At 42.0% G+C, this 27,053-nt stretch overlaps 1 protein-coding gene across 3 annotated transcripts in view; it reads right to left on the bottom strand.

Annotated features, from left to right (window-relative positions):
• Window positions 1–27,053, bottom strand: part of LOC308581934 (rho GTPase-activating protein 7-like) — a 93,589-nt gene that overhangs the window by 52,471 nt on the left and 14,065 nt on the right. The window contains exon 1 of one of the 3 annotated variants that reach the window (XM_081184728.1): window positions 16,343–16,727. The exons of 1 other annotated variant lie outside the window; for it this stretch is intronic. In XM_081184728.1, coding sequence (XP_081040854.1) covers window positions 16,343–16,457 — 115 coding nt within the window. In that variant the 5' untranslated portion in view covers window positions 16,458–16,727. Of the gene's footprint in view, window positions 1–3,792; window positions 3,857–16,342; window positions 16,728–27,053 lie in introns of those variants that run through there. One more of the 3 variants, XM_081184729.1, reaches the window with a different exon arrangement.

Raw genomic sequence — 27,053 nt, 5'->3', positions numbered from 1 at the left:
TAGGAATAAATGCAGTTTTTACAATTAAGACGAACAACAGCAGACGCAAAATCATTCAGGAAAGTGAAGCCAAAGCAGATTGAAGAGGTCCCAAGAGGAGCTTAAAGCTGTGCAAACAGGCAACAATGTAACAGATAAAATGCAATAGTCAGTCACATTGGAAAAGCTTTATGAAATCCTTTAAAAATAATTCAATGAACACTTCAGGAACATCTCTAACTAGAAATTAGAAGCAACTTTGGTAAAACTGCTATATTCAGAACAATCGTGCTATATCAGAACTGTCCTTTTAGGTAGTTGAAAAATTATTAACAATGGATGCAAAACCCTAATTATCTCAATGACCCTTATAAGCAGTCACCTTATGTTGGCCACAGTCACCCCATTATTGCATGAATGGGGCTCAGACTGAACTAATAGCAGTTTGGTCACCTAGGAAGTTCATGCTTAAGACAATAATTGAACAATGCAATGGTTCTTACTAGATGAGGTGGCTTTCAGAAATAATTAGGCAATTGAAATGAATGATAGACCCAACTATCAATTAAGGTAAAGGTAAAGGTACCCCTGCCCGTACAGGCCAGTCTTGACAGACTCTAGGGTTGTGCGCTCATCTCACTCTATAGGCCGGGAGCCAGCGCTGTCCGCAGACACTTCCGGGTCACGTGGCCAGCGTGACAAAGCTGCATCTGGCGAGCCAGCGCAGCACACAGAACTCTGTTTACCTCCCTGCTGGTAAGCGGTCCCTATTTATCTACTTGCACCCGGGGGTGCTTTCGAACTGCTAGGTTGGCAGGCGCTGGCACCGAACGACGAGAGCGCACTCCGCCGCGGGGATTCGAACCGCCGACCATACGATCGGCAAGTCCTAGGCGCTGAGGTTTTACCCACAGCGCCACCCGCATCCCGCAACTATCAATTATAATAGCTCAAAATGGAACCTTAAGCTCAGAGACACTATGCCTCTGATTACCAAATGTTGGGGACAAAGAATAGGGAAAGGCTATTGATATTATGTCCTTCTTTTAGTTTCCCAGAGATTTTGTTTAACTGTTGCTAAAACCCAAGTATTAAATAAGTTGACCTCTGGTCTGAAACAGTGAGGCAGTTTTATGGAATTTTGAATTTAACAGGTAACTTCTGCTGAAGAGTTCCGTGTAACCTGAAAGGTCACATTTGAACATGTTGAACAGTAACAGGCACAAAGACATTCCATTTAGCTCACTCTGTCCCCCGCCCCCCAAAGTCATTTGAACCTGTCATGTTTATAAAGGAAAAGCTCCTGGATGTACCGTTCCAAAATATTGTCAGCGCTTATCTGGTTTTTAAAAGCTCATTTCCTTAAGGATCATGTTGAAGGAACATACATGAATATTGTTTGTTTTATCCAAGTAGGGATGCCAGGGGTCATGGCCAAATCTTATTATAAAACCACAGAAGAGGAGACATTTCCATGTAAAACTGGTCATTTTAGAAAACTACATCAAATTTACAAAAGTATAATATGTGAATCACATATTTCTATAACTCTCTCCCCCTGCTCCCCGTTCCAATATTTTAAAGTAATATTTAGACCAAAGGTTTCCTGTTTTCTAGTGCAAAGAGTTATTTTAATCACGTTTCCATGGACTTTTCAATATTGTTTGGATGTTTCAAAACAAGTAAAAACTTGACTTGTCCTCCCTGAACATTCTGTGCTCCTCCACCTGGCAGCTAATCCTTATTTAGGTGCCAGCCTCAGCAGTAAATCCAGGAGATGCCAAAAGATGAATATTTTGTGCATTATACCCTCTTACAATATAGATGCATGATTGTGTTGTGTTTGGAAGCCATCAGGGTTTCGCACAGTATGTACTTTGTATGCCCCGCTTATTATCTGCACTTTGTGTTGAAATGTTCATTGGCCCATTAAACATCAATCAACATCGCTGATAAAATATCCCTCAAGAGTATTCCAAGTCACACTTATATGCGCACTCTCAATGATAAATTAGTTGCAACCAACACCTAGGATTTCCTGCTATTCCAACCTTGGAAATTATGTAGGTCCTCATTTGCAGAAGCTATCTTCTTTTAGAAAACTATGCTTTTGAATTATGGTGCTGGAGGAGACTCTTGAGAGTCCTATGGATTGCAAGAAGATCAAACCTCTCCATTCTGAAGGAAATCAGCCCTGAGTGCACACTGGAAGGACAGATCCTGAAGCTGAGGCTCCAATATTTTGGCCACCTCATGAGAAGAGAAGACTCCCTGGAAAAGACCCTGATGTTGGGAAAAATTGAGGGCACAAGGAGAAGGGGACGACACAGGACGAGATGGTTGACAGTGTTCTTGAAGCTACCAACGTGAGTTTTACCAAAATGCAGGAGATGGTGGAAGACAGGAGTGCCTGGCATGCTCTGGTCCATGTGGTCACGAAGAGTTGGACAAGACTAAATAACAACAACAATCTTCTTTATATTTGACTTTCTTCAGTAATGTTTTATTTGATGCTTTAATATGCAGTAAACCACTTTGAGATTTTTTTTCCTTAAAAATTTAAAGTAGTAAGAAATGAAAGGAAGGAAGGAAGGAAGGAAGGAAGGAAGGAAGGAAGGAAGGAAGGAAGGAAGGAAGGAAGGGTCTAGCCTTTCAAAGACACTGGGAAGTAAATCCAGCTCCTGGCTGGTACGTATTTGGTTCCTGCTGTCACTTGAAGCCATCTTGTATTTATAGTGGTAACAAGGAAGGCAACATCTTTCACTGTTTGCTTTTTATGTAGTTGTGTTGTTTTCTTGCTCCCCATTGTATAGAAAGTCTATGTCGAATCTTTAGAAATGCAGAAATCCCAATAAAGGTATTGCTTCTGGACACCTGCCAGTACAGAACTCAAAATGTATTAGAAACATCTTTTAACATTCAAAAGAGATACCTCAACTGCATACTTAAATCCTCACGCAACTTTACACTGGTATAAACACAGCAACCACCCTAACTAAAGGACTCAACACATTCACAATGATGTTGGGCCTACAAGTAAACTTTGCAAAATCTGAGGCTATGTGCTTCAACCCCCCCACACCCTGCATACCCAAAAGAAATTCAACAACATCACAAAGATAAAACTCTGCCACACCAAATTCTGGTACCTAGGGGTTCAAATAACCAGAAACCTCAACAAACTATACCTCCACAATTACAAGCCTTTGTGGCAACAAATCAAGCAGCACAACCAGATGCCTTCATCGGCCCAAGTTTCAACAAAATATGTCTGTCCTGTAGCAGTAATGTGACTCTCCAATGGTTTGACTTCAGCCCTGAAGGCACACTCTTCCACTGCCCGCTGAAACAGATGGATGACAACAATTGCAAACTTCAAATGGTGTAATTTTTACTACAGGCTGGACTGGGGCTGTCTTGCTACAAAATTGTGTGTATGCATGAAGTCAGAAAAAAAGTTTATCCTGCCATCTGCAGCTGATTTTTTTGGGGGGGGGGGTGAAGAAGCCATTCATCTGGTTGTTCCCACAGCTCACAGCATAGTGCTGAGTGGACAGTCAGCTGGCAGGATGATGGTTTCTTTGGTTAAATCATTGTTGTAGTTTACGTCAAGCTCGGTAATTGAGTTAGAACAACACACTGGTTTCTGTTCCTATTTCTATTTTCAAGCAACTGTTTCTTCCATTAGAACTGAAACCACAACAGAGTCTCTTATGCCAGTTGTACTTCTTCACCGTTATATCATACTTTTGGAGCACTCTGAAGTTAACAGGGAAAAATTGGGAGAGTTCAGATTACAACACTTCCACCTACCAAGGAATAACATGTGGCCTCTCAGTCCTCCCTTTGCTTCTTCATCCATTGGTGTACTATATGCTTCCCATCTCAAGCAGTGAAGTACTACAGCATTTAGCACTGTGTTACACCACTGAACCTAGGGGCTTGCTAATCGGAAGGTCGCGGTTCAAATCCCCACGACGGGGTGAGCTCCCATTGCTCAGTCCCAGCTCCTGCCAATCTAGCAGTTTGAAAGCACGCCAAAAAAAGTGCAAGTAGATAAACAGGCACCACTCCAGTGGGAAGGTAAACGGCGTTTCTGTGTGCTGCTCTACTTTCACCAGAAGTGGCTTAGTCATGCTGCCCACAAGACCTGGAAAAACTGTCTGCGGACAAACATCAGCTCCCTTGGCCAGTAAAGCGAGATGAGAGCCACAACCCCAGAGTCGTTCGCAGGGGTCCTTTACCTTTACCTTTTTCCTTTGTAGGAGAGATACTTTGTAATATTAATTACAAAAATAGAAACCCAAGATAGTGGAAGAAAGCATACTTGTAAAGCAGGTGCAATAACTGCATCTCTCCCCCAGAGAACACACCTTCCTCCTCCTAGCCAGTCAGCAACATACTCTCCACATAAAGCAAAATGAGGTAGGAATCAGATGAGCTATTCTTCTGTCTCTGTTCTGTACTGTCAGTTCCGATTTGCAGGGAGGGGAATCACATTATTAAATCCAGCAAGCAGAAAACTGACATGCGGGGGAGGGGGCGGTCAATGGGTTAGAACCTCTCTCCTCTCATCCAACATTCAAAACCACAACGTTGTTTCATTTTTGCTAGTCACAAAATTCAGACCCCACCATACAAGTAGGTTTATCTTTAAGGAAAGATATCCTAATCATTAGCTCCCATTGAGGAACAGTCAGCCTCTCAGCCTTATTCACATGCAGACAGACTCCTTACAGCAGCCTTCATTTCAAACAGAGCCTATGGCCATCTGGAGCTCCTTACACCCATTCAGCTGCATCCTATCCATACCCATTTATCACAACCAACAATGATTCCCATTTTTAGAGATACTCACCCTCAGTTATCTAGAAATAATGAAGTAATCAAGTAGGTTACACCAAAGCCCAGATAATGCCCTTTCCTGGACCCCCCCAAACTTCTGAAGATAATGGTGGAACTACCAAAAGGGCCTCCTCTGCCGATCTCAACACCTAAGAGGATCTTTATGGAATGCACAAAGGTTTATTCTTACCAATTTTGTATTACATGTTTTAAAACTACAGTAAGCAGTAAGCAGAATACCTGCTAAATCTGAGGGTTTAAAGAACTAGTTATTTTATTAGCAGAACTGGGTGCCTTGATAAATTACTGTGAGTTAATAGTATGAAATTTAAAGCTTGATAAGAAAGGAGGACTGCAAGAATCAGTGCTAGTGAAAATGCAGCAATGGTGGTTTCAAGAATTTTTTTAAAAAGTTGTCCACATTGTCCATTCTCCTTTTAGTTCAGCATTCCAGGTTTTTTTTAAATAAAAACATTGCTATGTGAAGGCAAGAAGATTGTTATTTGCAGTTTCTAATCTCAGCTCTTGTATTTCAGTAGTGAATTGCAGTAGATGCTGCTACTTTGCTGCCCCCTTCTGGGGCAAGCACAGCACCTTTTCAACCCTCTCACTGTCACCTTTTAACAGAAAACAAACCTTTGCGCAGAATTCCAAAACGGTGGTCCAATAAGAACCAATGCCAGTACAGCTTCATTGGCCAAGTTGTAAATAGCATTTAAAAGAAAATCTGGAAGAACCACAGGTACAAGTTCTGTTGCTGTCCCATATCTTAGAATTCCATTCAAAGGCTTATGCTTTCTGTTTGAAATCCAGGGACTCTAAAAGCTATCTCTCAGCATATAAGCACTAAGAAAACAAAATCAGCAGACATTTACATGTACTGTATTAAAAATGATATTAAGTTTAGCCACTGAAAACTCAGTAGACCTTCCTACTACTAGATAGTTTTTAATTTCTGACCGAGATTTTCACTTGTAGTAATATGACACTTTATTTAATGCTCCAAGCATTATTAGACAAGCTCCTATCACTTCAGGCCTTGAAAACCTTTGTTTACTGTAGCTTTTTTTGTAATGATTTTAATTGGACCTGAAACCTGTTATGCTCTTTTATTGTGGCTGTATTATAATTTTAAATGCTCCGTTGGGCTTGATCATTGCTTAGAGGCATTTGCCTGTTACTTTTAGTGTTACCATCTTACTTTTAAACTATGTGTTTGTTTGATTAAATTAAATTAAATCATGTTGTTGATGGTGTTCGTTGTTGATGGGCAACTTCAAGGCCCCATGCTCTTCCTTCTTATGGTTCTTTATTTCCAAACTAAACTTGGACCTTGAAACAGTCAACCCAACAAAATACCATTAGCACAAAATTCAGCTCCCCCCATTAGTCTGCATTTTTTCATTGTTTCTTTTCACTCACAGAAACAACTAGATGTCACTGGTCAGCAAGCTTAAGGAAGATCATTTAACAATTATCACCCTTCCTTTCTCTAACCAAAGTTATTGTTAAGTTGTGGGCGAACATAGCAGACGACACAGCGATTCTTCCAAAGCAGCTCTTTATTTGTAAGGTGGAACAGAACTAACGGAGGAGCTCAGCCAGCCTGCTTATATAGAGCTCCAGAACAATGTAACTGTTGCCATTTTCTAAAACTATCCAATCACTGAACGTCACTTTCGATCCTTCATTTGCATACAAACTATCCAATCACTGAATGCCACTTGCGATCCTTCATTTGCATAACTATCTACAGTATCCCCCTTCTGGCCCAGGGTGAGAACTTCAGTACATAACAGTTATGCCTCTGGCTCCATTAATCTTCTCCTGTACAGACTCCCAATCTCCCAACGGTACACAGCCCTGCAGATCTTCCCCTTAGGCTTTAACTTATTTTACAATAGCTTCACACAGTCATACTGACACTTCATTAAAAGGAGGGAGCAGGCAAGATGCTGTTCATTTATGCACACAGAAGGGGAAGTATTGGAGATGCTTTTTTGGCGGTATGCTTGAATTTTGCAAGGTGGAGGAGACACAAACTCAAAAGGACACTTAGAAAAGGGCATTTTTAGTCTTCCTTTCAAATAAGTACACAAAACAATTATTTAAATAAACAAATGTCATGAAGTGTGCATTTTAATAGTAAATGACTGCAATTTAAATAAACTTTGAATTTAAAATTAAACTAAAAATGTGAAGAAACCCAAAATATTTTTAACAAAATCCCACTCTGGAACAGAGCTGTCTCCTGTGACTGGTTGAAAGAAGGTGACAGCAGGCCAGGGACTGCAAGAGGCTGCACCAATCTCATTCAGATCTAGGTTTAGCCATGCATTAACTGTCTATATTGCCATACTTCTTTGCGTGCCATCCACGTGACTATATGGTTATGAAGGGACACAATTCATTCTGCTTGCATTGAGGCTAGGGCCTGGTGAGAGAGTTGTGATGGCTGCCATAAGTTTTTGCACCATGCCGGAAGTTACGGGCGACAACTGCTGAAGATGCACAAAGAATGAACATCCATTCTGGGTGGGAGATGGGGCATTTCAGAAATGAGTCACCACTGCTCAAATGCTTCATCTGCACAGACTGTTGTAAATGGCTCTGAAATTTTTTTATGAATAGTAGCATATACAAGCAGTGGTGATATTAAACTTGCAGGGGCTGGACTAGATGATCCTCAGGACCCCTTCCAACTCTATGATTCTATGAAACAAACTCCGTTGATGGTTTGTGGGGGAACTACTTTGCCAGAAAGTTGTCTCTAGTACTAGAGAAGTATTAAACAGCTTTTAAGGAACAACATTGCATTTGTGGCTTCCATGTGCGTACCATTCAAAGAAAATAAACTGAAAGAATACTGTACAACACTGAGTGCCGCTGGAGCATACGATCTCCCTGCCCCTTCTTCACTTTTGCAACATATCCTCTCCTTCCAGCAGCCAAGGCAAGTGACAGGGATTGCTCAATTCAACTTTTACTGCACAGCAGGGAAGCTAAGTGATAGTTCCAGGATTGGTCTTCATCCAAACACTGCTACAGCTGGATTCTTTGCAGCGGCTGATGAAATTAGTTAGAAATTAATTTCCCCACTAGGTTGTACAAAGCCACCTTGGAGAGTGCACCTTCAGACACTACTGCTCCTCCACAGTTTCAGACAATTCTCTCCCTCCCTCCTGCATGGAATCCCCATTTCAACTCCACCCTAGAGTTTCTTAGCCTTTCTACAGCTTCAGTTTTTCACAAATCAGATGGAAGTGGAATTAAAGACAGGAATTTCACACCTACACACTACTGAATATAACATTCTTTTATTAAGCTTGGATACTTCTACAATGCAGTGAATGAGCCTGACAGAAAACTGGGAACCAGCACAAATATAGAGATTTGCCTGCTGCAACAGATGCTTAGATCAACCAAGATATAATTGACATATTGGAAAAGAAAGAACCCTGAACAGTTCCACATTAAAGGCCTACTTAATGTCTACTCTTGCAGAACAATTGTATGTTTGGTAGAGGACATTCTGATCATTACTGCAGCAGGCTTTTGGTGTGTGTGCAGGACGTGGGGAATGCTAGACAAAAAATGTGTGTGCAATTTGTATTAAGAACCAAAATAGTAACAAACATTAGGAATGGAAAAATATGGAAGAATTTTTAAAACTTCCCCGTGCTTCTATGTTTACAGAGGATAATAAAACACAGCTGTACATGTAAAAATTCACTGTCACCCTGCTGTAGAAACATTGCTTGTCACCTAGTTGATATTCCCATGGAATTCCATCTCAAAGCCTAGTATCTGCTATTGCTCATTCACTCCCCCAACTAAAAAAAAAAAAAAGGCTTTTCTCCAACCGATGGTGACACAGGGCTGTCATTCTGGGCTCACTTATAGAGATCCCTCCTACTGGAGCAAGGCCTACCCTATGAAAGTGAACAAACTGGACAACGTTTTGGGAGTTTAAATTTGGCCATAATGTTATTGATTCCAGATGTAGGTAGGATTTGGAATAGGCATTGGGTGTATACCCCTCTCAGCTACTTGGAGGAGGACTGAGGCATGACAGGTCAATCCTGGGGTTGATGGTGTGGTGTTCGTACGGAGCCCCCGGTCGTCTCACAGACTATTGACCTGTACACCACTAATCCGCTGCCACCAACCAGGTCCTCCCTGGTAAAATCACTTCAGTCTCAGTCAGGTTCTCAGTTAATAAAGAAGAGTGTATTTTATTTCAGACACAACCAAACTTTTACGGCATTCCAAACGTTGTTGCTCTTTACTTTCTTAGTCTTATTTTCCTCTCTCTATCTCTTCTACCTCCCCACACTCAAGAACCCACTGCCCTGTCTCTCTATTATCAACTGCCTTTCCCAACCAGCCAACCCACTAAAACCCACCAACTACCCACCAACAACTCCCAACGAACTCCTCCTGGAACTCCTCCCAGAATTGGTTTTATAGTCCCACTGACTGCACCCCCGTGGGTCCTGACTGGGCAACCTGTTTAACTATCTCACCTCCAGCACTCTCTCTTATGTTAACGTCACAGATGGGTCCACTGCAAGACACAGGTCTACACAAGTGGCCCTCCCAAGTCATTGCAGGAAGCTCTATGCCCATCTGCTGCATGCCTTGGCTTTTGGACACATACTTCCAACTAGATGCCCTCTAATAGGGTACCCCTGTGATTGAGCTATTTGGAGATGGGGGTGAAGCACAACTTCACCCCCTAACAGATGTTAGACTAAAGGATTCCACCTGATGTCTCATCTGTCTGCGCAAGCTTTGCAGCCTTTCACCAGAAGGGGAATGGTCCTCTCATTGACTATGATTTCCAAGTGATAGCTCCAAGAATGTTCTGGAGATTTAACAGTTTTATATTGGTTCCTTTAAAAAAAAGGTAAACACCATTTTTATATCAGTCACGAAATCCTTCTAGGAATAATCAGAAGCCCAAACAAGCATGTTCCGTTTGCCATCCTCCTGGGCTTTCATTTACCTGCCCAGCTTCTTGTCCCTTTGCTTCTGGCAAGGAACTGTACTAAAAGCACCTCAGTCTTATACTGCAGATACTTACATTCGCCTTTATTTTAACAATACATGAGAGATGTGCCTTCATTTCCCTTACAGTCGTCTAATGATGTAGGCAACTCCTTGGTGCTAGGTTACTAATCAGATTTGCACCAGCTTAGTTTAAGCAGCTCTGCAGCATCATGTGCTCCATAACTGTTAAGCAGGCCACTCAGATGCAGCTCCAAGTGTTCAGAATTTCACAGCATTTATCTGTGTTACATGTGAATGCCAACACTCTCCAGATTTCTCATCCAACTTTGCTGGAACTAACCAGTTGTGTCTGGAACAAGCCAGTTCTCAGTAATTATCTAAGGGACACGGGTGGCGCTGTGGTCTAAACCACTGAGCCTCTTGGGCTTGCTGATCAGAGGGTTGGCGGTTCGAATCCCCGCAACACGGTGAGCTCCCATTGCTCTGTCCCAGCTCCTGCCAACCTAGCAATTCGAAAGCATGCCAGTGCAAGTAGATAACTAGGTACTGCTGTAGTGGGAAGGTAAACGGCGTTTCCGTGTGCTCTGGCACTCGTCACAGTCCTCCGTGCACCAGTAGCGGTTTAGTCATGCTGGCCACATGACTCAGAAAACTGTTTGTGGACAAACGCCAGCTCCCTCGGCTTGAAAGCGAGATGAGCGCCGTAACCCCATAGTCGCCTTTGACTGGACTTAACCATCCAGGGGTCCTTCTTTAATTAGCTATATGTTACTCCCCACCCCCAGGTTGAACCAATGAGTTAACCACAAAAAATAAATTAAAGGCAAAAGAGCATATCCAGGGTAGCTCTGACAGCGGCTTCACCCTTGCTTTAAGAAAGAAACAAAGAAATAACTTTTATGTTTCTTTATATCACTTTTTCAGGAAGGAGACTGATCCCACTTATAGGAACTCTTACATGTTCAAAGCAGGATAAATACCAGCTGTAGGACAGCTGTATGAATCTCTCTTCCTTCCTAACTGAGATTAACACAAGATGATTGTACTAGAGGACTAGATGATTCAAATGAACAAACCATAAAGCTCCTTAAAAGAAAAATATTTATAAAGCCAGTTCAAGAAACTTGGCCATTTGTTACTGTCATTGCCATTAAAGCTTTTATTTATCTTATGTGTGGAATGCTTTATTTTAGCTCCAAAATACTCTCACATCTCCCAACAGCTGAAGAAAAATGGTTATTTCATCAAAGATTAATTGTAGCTGTTGGGGAAGAGGCTACCTACACACATAGAAGAGTCAGGTATTTCTGCTCCCTCCCCCCTTTAGGGGGCTAGAGATTACTTCCTGGAATCTGAAGCAGTGTGCCAACACACTGCTGTGCTTACTCAAAGCTCCAAATCCATTTTGGTCACAAATTAAGGAGACAAGCTTTGAATGAATCTAACGGCCAATGTTTTAATATGTTTTAAATTAGCGATTAAGGTTTTAACTTATATAATTTATGTTGCACTCTGGTCAGTGACTGAAATAAATCTATTATTTCATTTTGGTCACAGGAGTCCTCCTGTGCCAAAGTATTTAATGTTTTACCTAAATGTTGATTCATTATTCTATAATTATATTAATTCATTATTATGTTGCTATTATGTTATTATATATTGGGGGGAGCATTTTCTTACCGCTGTAAAAAAGTGGCAGGTAGTGGTGGTGGTGGTGGTTGTTAAATTTTATATACCACCCTTTATCACAACATCTCAAGGTGGCTCACAGAATACAATATAAAATACAAATAAGTAATTAAATCAAAAACAACAAAACAATACCCCCCCTTCCCACAGACACATTTAAAGGCTGTAGAATATCAATCAGCCAAAGGCCTGGTTGAAGAGGGACATTTTTTGCTTTCTGTTTGCCTTCTTCATTCCAAGCCTGCATTCTACCGGGGAAAACCAGAGAGAGGCATAGTTAGGGGATCACTGGGTGTGTCTGTGGCTGAAGTACAATTTTTTGATGCAGGCCCCAGATCTCATGCTCTCCCCCAAATTTTTCTAAAACTTCCTTATAAAAAACCAACCACATTGCTTATAAGATGGCTGGGATAGTGCTGCTGAGACCCGGCCTTGGTGACCTCAGCCACTAAGAGGTTTGAGGTCATTCTTATCTGCCAGGCCTAGATTACAACAGAACATTGCAAACTGGCTTTTATATAAATCTATGGCATTTGAAGTTTTAGAGTGTACTGGAGGAGTTGGTTGGTAGGGGAGATGAGAAAGAACAGAGAATCCTCAATGACAGCAACAAGCAGGAATCAAGCAGGGGCAGAAAAAGGCCCATTGACAGTGCAATCTTAACCATGTCTACTTAGAAGTCAGTCCTACTGAATTCAATAGGTGTTGCTCCTACGTAAGTGGGGTTAGGATTGCAGACTAGGTGATGCAAATGCAACCATTTTTGGCTAATTATATACTGGTGTCTATAGTGAGAGGTGGAATGGTAGACAAAAAGTAATGTCTCTCATCATCAATTCAGCTTAACCTTTTTAAAAAGGTTTTTTTATTTAATACTTTGTTCAAATTTTCCAACGGGTGCCTGAAGAAAAAACATTCACATTATGTTCTTAGCATCCAGTCTCCCACAGCCATCTCATCAATCTGCTATTGGGAGAATCCTGAACACAGTCAAAAGAGCAGGCTTCTTGCAGTGGAATTATGGCAAGAGCTCCTCCCTCTCCTGCTCTGGTGAGTGAATGAGGTGATAGCAAGGTTTTTAAATGTGTTTGATGATTAGCTCAAATTCAAATTGTGTGGAGATAGAGGATGCCCAGAGAACCACTCTGCACAATACTTTTATCAGTTTTCTTATCTCTGCTAATCAAATCTAGTAAGCAGAGATTCCAATTTAGTGGCTGGAGGAATAGAGCAAGCAACATGACCTTTTCCATCTGTCACTCTTGCAGTGTCAAAACTGAAGGTGAATAAAGGGACAGATGAGATTCCAAATGAATGCAGAAAGTGAGGAACAATGGAAATAACACATTCAAAAAATCAGACTGGAAGTAGGAACTGGTACTCAATACCACACTTTCTTGCAGCCAGGGCTGGCCCAAGAAATTTTGCCACCCAAGGCAAAAAATAAACTGGTGCTCCTCTGCAGGAATCATAGTTTGTTAAGGTTGATTCAACAAGCAGCAGCAAGAGCACTGTCACTGGCATCAGGAAATTCCCAGTGGTGGCAATGCTGGGGACCAGGGTGGCAGACGGGGCAGTGTCTGTGGTCCACACCCCTCACTGCCTCCTCTGCCCTGTGGCGGCCTCCATGGGGACGTTGTGTCCTGAGGCAACTGGAGGCAGCCTGGGGTGCCGTCAGGCCCAGAGCCCTGCCCAGGTGGACAGCGGCAAGATCCTCACAGCGCTGAATCCACAGCCAAAGGAAGAGTGGCAAAAGCACATGAGGAGGTCTCTCTCTTTCTGACCCACTGCCCCTCCCAACCGTCATCAGTCTGCTGCTTGAGGCAACTGCCTCAGTGAGGCTAACGGGCCCTGACTGCAGCCCATCCTGACAGCCACACACTCTTGTCATTTATATTTGCATCCTTCTATCATTGGGGGAGACATCTTGCTAGTTATTAATAATGTATGTTCACCTTAAGGAAAGTGGAGCTAGAGATTATGCCACCATTCCCTAGATGTAAGTCCATGAATGTTCACCAGGGTGATCCACAACCCCCAGGTTCCCAGCTTTAATTCTGTAAAAAGCAAGCCTCTGGTGTGGGATAACAGAATAAATAGGAAGCTGCTTTATACAGAATCAGACCACTGGTCCACCTAGCTCAGCATTGCATTGCAGACAGACTGACGGCAGCTCTCCTGGTGGGTGTCTTGCTCAGCTCAACCTGGGGATGACACAGATTGAACGTGGGATCTTGGGCATGCAAAGCATATGTGCCTACCACCCTACCCCAAATAGATTAAAGTACAACCAACCAACCAACCAACCAACCAACCAACCAACCAACCAATAAATGATCAATATCGCAAAGGGGAGAGAGGGGATTATGGGAAGAGGATCCTGGAAAATAGCTTTTCCATTCACTAGATTTAACCCTGGCAAGCATCAGTATCTACAAGTGCTTGAAACCTTTTCGAATACATGAGATTTTTAGACTACTCTGGATTATTCTTTGCCAGGCAAAGGAGATTCCTAACATTATCTCCCAGATGCACTAACTTTTCTGTTTAACTTACAAGAGCAATTAATTAATGTCTCATGTTCTAAATCTTGTCCCTATGATTATTATTTTTTATCCTACGTCTTTAACACCACAATCTGTATTACAGATTGTAGTTTTTCAGGGTTGCCATGTTTTGAAGAGCAAAAAAAATGACAAATTTGCCGACTTCTTCTATGGATTGCTATGACAACTCTACCCATGAAAAAGAGGACGTGTATTGGAAAAAGAGGACATATGGCAATATATCATACTTCACATATGGGGAACCAAAACTTAGAGTGACTGGCCTACCCAAAGCCACATACAGATGTTCCTGGCAAAGACTGATCTCCAGATTCCCCACTGCTAGCATATCTTTGCAACTGTGTCCATGTCTATGACACTTTGCTCTGCCTGCCTATGACTCTTAACATTTTTATGAGCCCAGACTCAGCAAAGAACATAAACAGCAGGCCTACTGGACATTACCAGGACAGACGGCAATAAGCAGACCGAGCCGTATAAGTAAACCTTTAGTATCACAATGTTCGAATTAAGGTTCCTTTAATGCATGTATGGGGACCTGTGGTCCTCCAGATGTTTTTGGACCAGAACACCCACCACGCCTAACAAAAGGCCATGCTGGATGAGACTGATGGGAGCTGGACTCCAACAACATTTGGAGGGCCATAGGCCTCTCATTTGCTTTCATGAATTCCAAAATCTCTAGGCGTTCAAAATTTACGAAACAGAACCAATCAGAATGGTGCCCTGAGCACCTCCACTATTGGTTAATACTCATGTTTTCAGACATAGTTAACCATTTCCTTGAAGGCACTACTTGTCCACCTGAACATGTAATAATTAAGCTTGAATACCTGGGTGGATGTCATTCATAGTAAGCAAAGAAAGCTGTCCCAAATAGGAGCAGTAGGGATCTCTTGGTTGACCAAGGCCTAGCCGACTCACATCCCCCAGGCCCTCCCAACCTTAAATATTTTGAGTGTGGAGTTCAAGCAAGTCTCAAAGGATGCCCTTTCCCCGCTCTAGGGTCCTACAGTCTTTAGTCTAAGATCCTTCTTTTACTATAAAGGTGTACTTCAAAATGCTAACCAATGCTTTTCCTTTGGTACAAACCCTACTAATATGGCTAACCTAGTTAAACAAGGCTGGCAATTAATACCATGCATGCTACTTGAACTCCTTTCAGAAAAAAAGACGGGATATAAATGTAATATAGAAATAAACAAATACCTATATTACACCAGGGCAAGTGAGTGAGAATGCAAAGACCAGATAGAGGACCACAGCCAAAAGCAGAGTAGACTTTGATAGCTTCAGGCTCTGCCCCCTCTCCCGCCCCACTGCTAGCAGACATGCTGACAGACAGGCAGCCACACAGAACCACACTTGCCCCATCCTGGTACAGGTGCAGTGCCTCCCCCCCCCCAGTCCCTACTCACCTGGTTGAACTTGGGGCTAACAGGAAACAATATTCTCCTAACAACAGATCTGGCTAATTGCTAAGCAGTATTAAAAAGGTAAAGGTACCCCTGACCATTAGGTCCAGTCGCGGAGGACTCTGGGGTTAAGCTAAAAAGTCAAAACTTTGTTGCCAAAAAAGAGGTGTCCTCTGACCACAGCTGCACTATTTGAAAAGTGCTGTATTTAGAACACATTTCTAAAATGTTTCGCTTGGTATTACCAGATTTCCCCACTGAGTGTCAGGGTATCAACATGTCAGTCTGCACCCTATCACATAGATTTAAGGTTCAATAGTTATATATGCTCCATTTGGCATTAGAACATCAAAACATTGCATACTGCAGCGAACTGAACGTATATACAACCATTTCATTCCAAGTGTTTTAGATTTCTTCTACGGCTTTTCATAACAGCTGTTTGTGGTCACCACACTTGAGAGTTGCATGCACTAAAAAAGAACAGGACTAATCTGACATTTCACAATCCAGGATTTCACACGATTCCAAATTCCAATGTCTAGTTTATTACATATTCACTTGACATATTTAACTGGGAAAGTGATGTACTGAGGCTGGTTTGCATCAACAACTAAGAAAGCAATGAGTCAATATCCTGCATTTCCCGTTCTGAACTACCAAGGTATGACCCCGATCCACGATCTCAGGTGGGATAACATATATACTTATGCCAATACAACATTATAGCTCCCTAAGAGACTTCCTCTCCATTTTTGGTATGGGAAGTGCACACAGTCAATAAAGGCAAGTAAATTGTGAAGATTAGTAGTGAAAGAACTCAAGACAACTGACCTGACAAGCGTTTTTCTCGTGCGCTCTTCCAGAAGACATCCCATGCTTTGTTGGTGGAGACCCTGATATGCTCACTGAAAGACCTCCTCAAACGAGACCTCCCTGGGTATGCCATCCTTTGCTGTGCAACCCACAGAGGCACAGCTAGCCCATTAAGATCCAATGAGCTGAGCAAAAATTTACCATCGTTGACAATGCAGTTCTCCCAGGCAGTTTTCTCCTTTTAGATCAGATGGGGGTGTGTGGGGAGAGAAGGTTGCTGTATAAAGAGCATGCATGTAATTTGTTAACACCCCTCAGAGGCCAGGATGGAAGGGGGGGGGGAGGAATTGGGTGGAGGAAGAGTGAGAAACTCCTTCCAAACAATCTGGGGTCAGGCTGAAAAGGAAATAGCAGCCTGACGGAGTCCCCCTGACTCAGAGCAGATCTGCATCTCAGCTGCCACATTTTATAAAAAACTAAAAACATGCTGATTGCTCTGCAGTGCAAATAAAAGAGTTAGGCAACCACAGAATAACATTGCCAGGCAGGCAGTTCTCTGTACTACTTCCAAGCTCCTCCAGCTCCACAGTGTGTATAACAAACTTCCTTGTTTTCCAGTTTTCTTACTGCTCCGTTCTTCTCTCATGTGTGGGAATAGCAGCCCTGCTGGATCAGACCAAGGGTCCAGCATCCTGTTTCTCACCATGGCCAGCCAGATGTGTCTGGGAACCCCAAAGCAAGGAATTAACACAACAGATTTTCCCTTCAGTTTGCTGCCGCCTCCTCCTCCTGCTGCAAATGCGTCTCAACCTGGAAGTTTCATTTAAGTATTACAGGTCATACTCACTGTACAGAGCTATCTTTGAATTGGACAGATTCCCATTAAAAGCAAGCCAAAGGCAGGCAGAATTTAGGCTTGCAGAGTCGACTTTGCTTTTCCTAGATCCTTAAGATTCTTATACACTTAAGAATGAAATAATTCTAAGCCCAGGGCTACGAGTACAGGAGTTCACAATCCTGCACATAAAAAATATCCCAAGCTGCCTTAATTTCAGCAGCAAAATTAGGACGGCCAAGGGGCAGGAAGGAGCCATTTTATTTCTGCTAAATTGGGAGTCAAAAATCCTTGCTGATCTAACTCAAATCACTCAAAAACTCTATCCATAGATCCTGAGCTACCTTCTGCCTGTCTCACCCCCCCCCCTGCACCCCACATCTAAGCCAGGGGCCATTACTTTATCCTGTGACAGTAAATGCTCCACAGTAATTATGTGTCATGCTAAAATCATATATTCTCCCCACTGCTTAACAAATGCTAAGTGCTCAACAGATAAAAGCCCACTCTCCCTTCCATCCTATTCCCATCTCCATAGCTTGACTTTAAGGTTAATACAGTACAGATTTCAGACTGCGTGCGCAGGAAGCGCTGCACCCTGCCCAATATTTCCCAATACCAGATAAATCGTGTTTGTCATTTCATTATGATAAATGAATAGTTCAAACAAAAGTTGTGGAACCTTGGCAGTCATATCCACAATGGCTGTTGGAATGAAAGTGCAACTACTCCAGAGTATTTAATATTCAAATAGATGTTCTGTGGAAAACACTGCTTTGACCCTGACATTTCCTTCAGTGGTAGGTTTTTAACTATTCCCATACTAGGATGAGAGAGCATACTGAAAAGACAGCAGCGCCAGGACCTCTTCCCTCAAACTGCTAGAGTGTGCCACATGTGGTGTCACCTTACAGATATATTTCATTTGCAGATTATGTTCAAGTGTATCACTTAAGCCTGAATGGATTCTGCAGTTTGAATAGTTGGCTGTTATGTCAGAAAATAAACAAGGTGGTATTCAACTAGGTTTTACTCAGAGCAGATCCACTGAAATTGATGGTTTTAACTAAGTTGTGTTCATTACTTTCAATGGGTTTATTCTGAGTAAAACTTTGTTGAATACTATCCATATTCCCCCAGCATTATCCAGAATCTGGCTGTTCACTTCCTCACCTTCCCCCCTCTTTGTCTATTTGCTTTAGAGCTGGGATGGAGAACCTGTGGAGCTCTCGACAATGGCAACAGAAGTCCAACAACATCCACAGGGCCACAGGTTCCCTATCCCTGCTTTAGACAAAAGGACAAAATATTCAAAGTGCCAAGCTCTGTTCAATATGCCAACAAACAAACATCATATAATCTGTGATGGTTTTGCAAAGGATAGGTGTACGTATCAGTTGCTATTACCGTATTTTTCGCTCTATAGGACACACTTTTCCCCCTCCAAAAATTAAGGGGAAATGTGTGTGCGTCCTATGGAGCGAATGCAGGCTCCTTGGCTTCAGCGATAGCAACGCGAAGCCTCCAAAGCGCAGAGGGAGCGCTCCCTCCGCGCTCCGGAGGCTGCGTGTTGCTTTCGCTAAAGCCTGGAAAGTGAGAGGGGTCGGTGGGCACCGACCCCTCTTGGTCTCCAGGCTTCAGGGATAGCTGCCTGAAGCCTTTGGAGTGCAGCAGGAACGCGCGCTGTGCTCCAAAGGCTTTGCAACCTTGCCGCTGCTCCCGGACCTGTTCTGGGCCCCGTGGCTAAAAATGAAGCCAAGACAGCAAGCGGGAATAAGATTTTTTTTCTTGATTTCCCCCCTAAAAACTAGGTGCGCCTTATGGTCCGGTGCGCCTTATGGAGTGAAAAATACGGTATTTGTTTTATTGAACAACATTATGCCTCAAGTGGATAAAGTCCATAAAGTGTTTCTTCTTTTAAACCACTTTTCAATGTGAATGCAAAACTATATTGGCCAGAATGCTCATTCACATTACAAATGTTTCACAATCAGAAATTAACAGAAATCAACTATTTCATATGTTCTGGTTTATTTTTGTCCCATTTTTGTTGCATTAGAGCCACTCCAGAGAGCAATATAATACGGTGACATTGGGGAAGCATCACAGAACAAATTAAAGCTGAATAAATTTACCACTAAGCTCTGTTTTTGTCTTAAGAACATATTGCAGAATACACATGCAATAAAATACTACTGCAGAGGGTTCTGGGAATTATAGCGTAAAACATCTGGAGGGCATGGATCTGTTTGGGATCTACTGGAGACATGAGGAGAAGAGATGTGAAAAAAGCTGGATAGAAACATACCTCCCTCCTCCGCAAGGAATAACTTACTGCAGGTTTGCCTGTAGCAATGTAGTATTTCTATTGATATTACATTCTCTGAACATTAATCCTTATGTTCACCTTTCCATGGTACAAGGTTATAAAGCTAAGGAACTGCATTTAGGAAGCTTATTTAAAAACTATTCTACCTTCATTTCAGGAATTCAAATAGCGAGTAAATCTTTTAAAAAGAAAAAGATATTCCAAGACACATTTGGAGCTTTTTTACAGGAAGTTATGCAAGCAAGAGACAACTCTACCCTACTAGCCTGTGGATTTGGGCAAAATCCTGCTATGCCTGTTAACCTAAATTTTAAGCTGCTGTAAATAGTTTTGATTTTAAACATATGCTAGGGTGCTTTAATTATCCCAAAAGAATGCATGTATGCAAATAGTTTCTTGACAACTTTATTGGTTATCACTTATCAATAAACAATGTATTAGCCACATTTTTTGTTTCTTTTTAATTTTACTGTATATTTACAACCATATTTGCAGTTCTTTGCAATATTATGGGTTGTCATGTATGGTGAAGGGGCAGGAAGAGTAGAGGGTTCAGCAGAGTGGCTGCACTAAATGATTGCTAGAGTTTGTCATTGGAATCTATCAAGTAATTTGCATAGCAATATAAGCCCAATGAGTTACTGAGACAAATCACATAGTAATTACACATGCCAGGAGCAAAATAAAGCTACCAGTTCTGCAGTGGGATCCTTAGTATATCTGAAGTGAATGAAATAAAGTTTTTCAATTTCCAAGTAGAAAAATATAGAAATAGAAGTAGTTTGCCAAAACCATTGTTAACCTAATTTCTCATAAAGTGCTATGCTTATGTCACATAATGTCCAAGATTATTATGAGAGTAACATTTCCACCATACGAATTTGCAACACTTTGGCTTACATATTTCAATTCTTGGATGTATGTATCAGTGCAGACTTTAGGCTTTTTTACTTGGAATAATAGGAAGTGGCTTTGAAAACAGAAGGCGGCTTTAGTGATCAGCTTTAGTAGGGGTTAACTGCTAAAAAAGGGAAGAGGCAAACTCACAAGTGTACTGCAAACTTATTGCCTGAGCCTAACCAGTTCTTCATCAGCCAGATCTTAGTGAGAGTTACATAAAGCACACAACATTTGTCACTGTTTCAAACAGGAAGTTCTTTAAGGAAGTGAGATCTGTACAGATCAAAATGAGATGAAGCCCATCAAGCTTGATTAAAAAATAATACTGTGGAAGTTGACACAGTTGGTTGGATAGCACTGGGTTTTGCTAGAAAGCCTTGAAACTACTGTACCTATAATAAATATAATATAAATATAAACCTTTATCTTTTCATTGCACCCTCCTCCAGCCTTTTCTGTTTTTGTCTTCTCAAGTTCACTGGAACTGCATCACCATAGACATAGTCATGCTCTCAACTTTGCACTTTGTTTAGCTTCCCATACACCAAAAAAGTAACACAAATTGCCAATATCTGTCATTTCAAATATCACCTTGAATTTGCAAAATCTATGTCCAAATCCCTTAAGGCATAAGCTATTCAGCAAAGTGATCTTTAACAAGATGCAGTCAGCAATACAGTGGAAAGCAAGATCTACCTGTTTACTTTTTAGTAGCAATTTATCTTCCATTTGTTTAATTCCAGTCTCCATTGTATTCTGAAGTCTGCAGAGCCTCATGATTTGGCAAGGAAATTAAACTCTGTCCTGTTTCAACCTGACTAGGCTCCATCCCTGCCAGAGCAAAATGCAGCTAGTAAGCACAGTTGATGCAAGTAGTTAAAGGAACCCCGATGCTCTGCTCACTTGTGCACAGGGCATTGGGCTATCACAGCTAGGGAGGGGGAGCCTTTCTCTCCCCAGGTGAGTGACCCTGAGGCTCCTGCCACTTGTGCACAAGCAGGGAGAGCATCAGGGCTGTCTCAGGTGCAGAAAGGGAACCTTCCCAATCCCCTATTGAGCTGTGCAAACAAGCTGCACTGTCGTAGCCCGCGGGTGCCTGGGTGAAACCACCTCTCACAGGCAGAGGCTAATGCATTTCTTTTTTTCAACATCACTGTATATCACCAAACAGCAATGTTTGGCTGGTGATGCACCGTGATGTTGGAAAGCTGATATTGCCCAGCCCTAATCTTCAACGGGATTTCAGCAAGATATCCTGGAATAACAGAAGCAAATTCCAGCTTCTGATTAGATCCCTGGGATGTCCCATTTTTGGTCCGGCGCTCTGGCACAAATCAGCTACCTTATTCTGACCAAAAGACGCTCATTTTTTGGGTTAATGCTCTTTTTATTAAAATATTTTTTATTAACAGGCCAATCACATCACATTATCCAAATCACATTAGTTCCAAATTATACGGCCAAATTTTAAATTTTGTTGGGGGTACCCATACATCAAGCTCCGCACGAGTCCAAAACTCCGAACGAGTCCAAACATCACTTATATTACTGCTTTAATTAGACAGTTCTATCCAGTTCAATCCAGATAGTCCTTTATTACTTTCTTTCTCTTCTTGTTGTTATCGTATATTCCTTTCTTTGCGATCTCTGATAATTTTCACAAGCAGATTGAAAACAGGCATCCTCTGTGTGGGTTTTGTACTCTCCAAAGATCATATCGCTCAGGGACAGCCTCTGTTCAACGCTTCCATAAAAAAAAATTAATCTTCGGTCTGTCCTTTACTTTTCTCAGGCTTGCCAAATAAATCAAATGAATCAGGAGGCTCTGTCAGGTCAAGCTTGCGTTCCAACATTCCTTCTCTTTCGAATGATCCTGATTCTCCTACCCCTGTCCTTCTTTCTCCGGCAAGCCAGTCTTGGCGAGACGCCATTTTTTAACTGCGTCATAAAAAATTTCCTCTTTCTCACCGTTCACCAATCCTCTCTCCTGTTATAATCCATCCCACACAGTTCTTGAATTCCTGCTTGTGATAAGTAAAAACGCAACGATCTTATTTCTATCTGGGGTGAAGGGTTATTAATATCACATCGTGCAAAGAAAAAAAAGTTTTTTCCTCCACCCCCCCCCTTCATTCCAAACATACAGTCTCCTAGTGGTTGGGTCTCATGCTCTTGTGAGACCAAGAATCAAGCATCTTTGGGTTTTACTTTCTCTCGCATGCGAGAGAACTCAGGTCAGTGGGATTTTGCAGGGTAAGAGATATTATGCAACATGACAACAAGTCCACATTTATTTTCACCTTCACACTAATAAAAAATAATCACATCACAATCACTAAGATGAACTATTCTATATAAACACAAATTTAATAATTTCACCTACATTCCATTTATACTTGAAACCACATTCAGGAAAGTAAGCTCTTTATCTTTCATTGATATCCATTTATTAAAGTAAACTGTTTTAGGTTCTTGTCTGGCAAGGCTTGTCATTATGTTACTTTTTAGGGGGGGAAATTGAACAAACTTTCATAGCTGATGCAAAGACTACAGATACATCTTCACTGGTTTACAAACACAAGTATTTGGGATGTAAGGCAGCTCTTAAGATGTGCTTAATGTGCAATATAAATAAAAATAAATAGCCAATGTTCCTAGATATGGATGATTCAGACACAGGTTCAGAAGACAGGCCTCATGCGTTTCTTTCTAGTTTCTTTCTCCTGTCCTCCAGGGCCAAGTTTCCTCTAACCATAGCTTGCTGTGATGTTTGAATTGTAATTAGAGTGAACTTGGAAGAGGGAATTGACATGAAAAAGAGAAGAATGGAGCATGGATGTCTGGATGCTCAGCACATGATGTCTGAACAGAGTCAAAACAGAAGCTGGTCACAAGGCAGACCACAAAGCTTTTCAACTAAAAATAGTGAAAAGTGGCTCTGTGCTGCATTAGCAGACACTATTCCTACGAAAGAGGAAGTGGTTCTAGTCAAGAACTACAAAACAAAAACTTTTGCTTTTAAAAGTCTCCAACAACTATCTTGTTCTCTTATTGCAGACTTCAGGATTTATACGAACATGGCTTCTTCCCCAGGGTTCAGCTACTAGGAAAGAGCTGCAAATGGGCAAGCCATTTACAAGGGTATTCTTACCCAATTTGTTGGAGACTCTGAGCTAAAAAAGGCCTCTAAGCTCCACAAGAAGAGACCACCGCATGTGAACACAGCAAGGGAAGAAGAAATGTTAAATCTGCCACTTCATTTGGCTCTAATATGTTTCTTAATTTGGGCACATTGTAATTTAGTAACAGAATAAAATAGGTTGACCAATTCCCATCCACTTGCATATACAGCCATATCTCTTGTTACGTTTGCTTCGTGATAACGTTTTTTTCAGGTTGCGTCCCATGGCAACCCAGAAGTACCGGAAAGGGTTACTTTCTGGTACTTCCGGGTTTAACCACTCGTGCATGCGCAGACGCGCAAAATGACATCACGCGCATGCACAGAAGCTGCGAATCACGACCCGTGAGTGCACAGACGCGGGTTGCGTTCCTTTCAGGTTGAGAACAGGGCTCTGGAACGGAACCCGTTCGTAACCAGAGGTACCACTGTATAATAAAACTTGTAGTTTTCTCTAATAAAGCTTTCAGTCACATGCCAGCTCAGAATCCACGTTGTTCACACAGTGATTTTGCACTCACTTCACAGACAAGTATTAGGCAATTACCTACCTGCTGGCCTAAAGGCTAGTTCACAAGGTCAAACACCAAAGGTTGTGAACACACTCTTATCCTTAAAGCACATGTGAAGCCCGTTTTCCTCCTCAAAGAATTCTGGCCACTGTAGTTTACCTCTCATCGAATTACAATTCTCAGCAATCCTTAACAAACTGCAATGCCAGAAATATTGGGGAGGGGGGAGAATGTGCTTTAAAAGATGCAATATGTACACAACTATGACATGATTGCCATATTGAGACTGGGTTTCATATTTTTACAGTATGAAACTTTGAAAATGGAATGCTTCATTTTTATTCTTCTATCTTTGGTACAGTTTTGTTTTTCCCTGTAGAAAGGTGACCAACAAATTCAATACAGTGGTACCTTGGTTCTCGAACTTAACCCGTTCTGGGAGTCCATTCAACTCCTGAAACTGTTCGCAAACCAAGGCACTGCTTCCGATTGGTTGCAGGAGCTTCCTGCACTCAAGTGGAAGCCGCTTCGGATGTTTGGCTTCTGAAAGAGATTCGCAAACCGGAACACTTACTTTCAGGTTTGCGACGTTTGGGAGCCAAGCCTTTCAGGTACCAAGGTACCACTGTATAAGTCATGATCCATCACCCCATCACTCAACTAAGCTTGCAAAAAGGACTGTGGAGGAAGTAAGGCAGGGAGGAAAGAGGACAAAGGAATTAATATTGCAAGGCAGAGGACTCACTGTTCAACTCACATCTACAAAGGATGTATCACAATTATATTTATGAGACACCTCATAAATTCTCAAGTCATTGTACTAAAGAAAAGAGAATAAAAATTACAATAAAACCATGCTGTAAAATAAACTTGAGATGCAACCAGCCATCAGAATTCAAGACTATAGACACACCACAGAACAAAAACACCCATTTAATGTTGCCATTTAAACCACCAACTGTACTACAAGACCTTAAAACCAGGTATTGGAACAGAGAAGTCTTGACCTAGTACCAAATCAGTAACAACATAGCGGCAGGCAGGCTTTTTTCCCCTGCGGAAAAAAATCCCTATCTAGGGGCCCACTGGTCCCACCACCTCCTGGCAAATAGAAGGGGAATAAATGGAGGCAGTTAAGAGATTTTACTTTCTTGGGCTCCATGATCACTGCAGATGGTGACAGCAGTCACGAAATTAAAAGACGCCTGCTTCTTGGGAGAAAAGCAATGACAAACCTAGACAGCATCTTAAAAAGTAGAGACATCACCTTGCCCACAAAGGTCCGTATAGTAAAAGCTATAGTTTCCCCAGTAGTGATGTATGGAAGTGAGAGCTGGACCATAAAGAAGGCTGATCGCCAAAGAATTGATGCTTTTGAATTATGGTGCTGGAGGAGACTCTTGAGAGTCCCATGGACTGCAAGAAGATCAAACCTATCCATTCTGAAGGAAATCAGCCCTGAGTGGTCACTGGAAGGACAGATCGTGAAGCTGAGGCTCCAATACTTTGGCCACCTCATGAGAAGAGAAGACTCCCTGGAAAAGACCCTGATGTTGGGAAAGATGAAGGGCACAAGGAGAAGGGGATGACAGAGGATGAGATGGTTGGATGGTGTTCTCGAAGCTACCAGCATGAGTTTGACCAAACTGCGGGAGGCAGTGGAGGACAGAAGTGCCTGGTGTGCTCTGGTCCATGGGGTCACGAAGAGTCGGACATGACTAAACGACTAAACAACAACAACAACAGGGGCCCACCACTGAAAGGCTCTCTTTTGTGGCTCACTACTAAGCATCTGATTAAGAGGGCCATAGGAAATGCCCTCTGTAAATGGCACAGTGCCATCCTAATACATTGCTTCTTGAAGTCTGTTGTAATAATTCTTGGACATTGATCTGCAGAATTTTACAGCAACCAGTTCAGGATTTGATTCTCATATGTGGTACAACAGCAGTTGAGACCTGGGAAAGAAGCGGCAGTCACACAGCTAAACTGGCTTTCTCAGTTAAGAATACCATCAAAAATACTTTAGAAATTCTTCCTTCAAGTGTCTCATGCTGCATCTACAGTACTAATGAATACATGATTTCAGTAATTAGCATTTTTCATTAAGCTCCTTTTTCCTGAAGAACTTTAGCATGCAGATTAAGCAGGACTTATAAACCACTGCCACCCAGCAGTCTTTCCTTTTTATTTCTTCAGAAATCTCTTTTAATGTAGCTCCAGTTTTCTGGCATTTGTTTGCAAGTATATTTTAAAAAGGGATTTTATCACCACTTCCCCTGATTGTGCCAAGAGACATCTTTCCCAAGTGGGCCCCTTTGTACTAAATTCCTTCAACATAGTGGAGAGTCTGCTTATTTATTCAGTTTCATGTATGCACATATGAGAAGAGAAAAGGTTAGTCTCCGTACTTAGAATCAGGCTGACTTTACTTTCTAAGCAAACCTAAATAAAGGGAGGACATGGGCTAGACTCCACCTGCTGTCAAGTGGCCAATTTGTAAGTATAATACTGTTTTACGCCACCCCAGTCACTGAGCGGTGCGAGATTCCAGGGGTTCCAGGCACTTCCCCAGGGCTTGTTTTTCTCTTCGAAATGAGAGTCAGCGGAGACTGTTATGTCTTTATGATATTTGGTTTATGTACGCATATATATAATCTGAGCCTACGATGGACGGGCTCACAGCATTAACACCCCAAGATAGTCTTGCTTCTCCCATAGCCACAGTCTTGGATTCTAGCACATATTAGGCATCATTCTGTGTCCCAGCTGTCCAGCCTTCAGCCTTACTTCTAGCTTCTAGTTCACATAAGTCAACTCCCAACTCAGGCCTTTTGTATTTCTATCTACCCGCCCATTTGTTGTCTGGCACAGAGCTGCTTCCTTTGTTACCTTAATGGCCTATACTTGGAGGGCAGTTACCACATCAGGAAGGTAGCCTGGCTATTCCAGAACTTGAATCTGGTCTGGAT

This window comes from Podarcis bocagei (genome assembly GCF_964188305.1).
Source record: "Podarcis bocagei genome assembly, chromosome: 2".
Taxonomy (NCBI): domain Eukaryota; kingdom Metazoa; phylum Chordata; class Lepidosauria; order Squamata; family Lacertidae; genus Podarcis; species Podarcis bocagei.
This window is presented reverse-complemented; position numbering and strand designations above follow the sequence as displayed.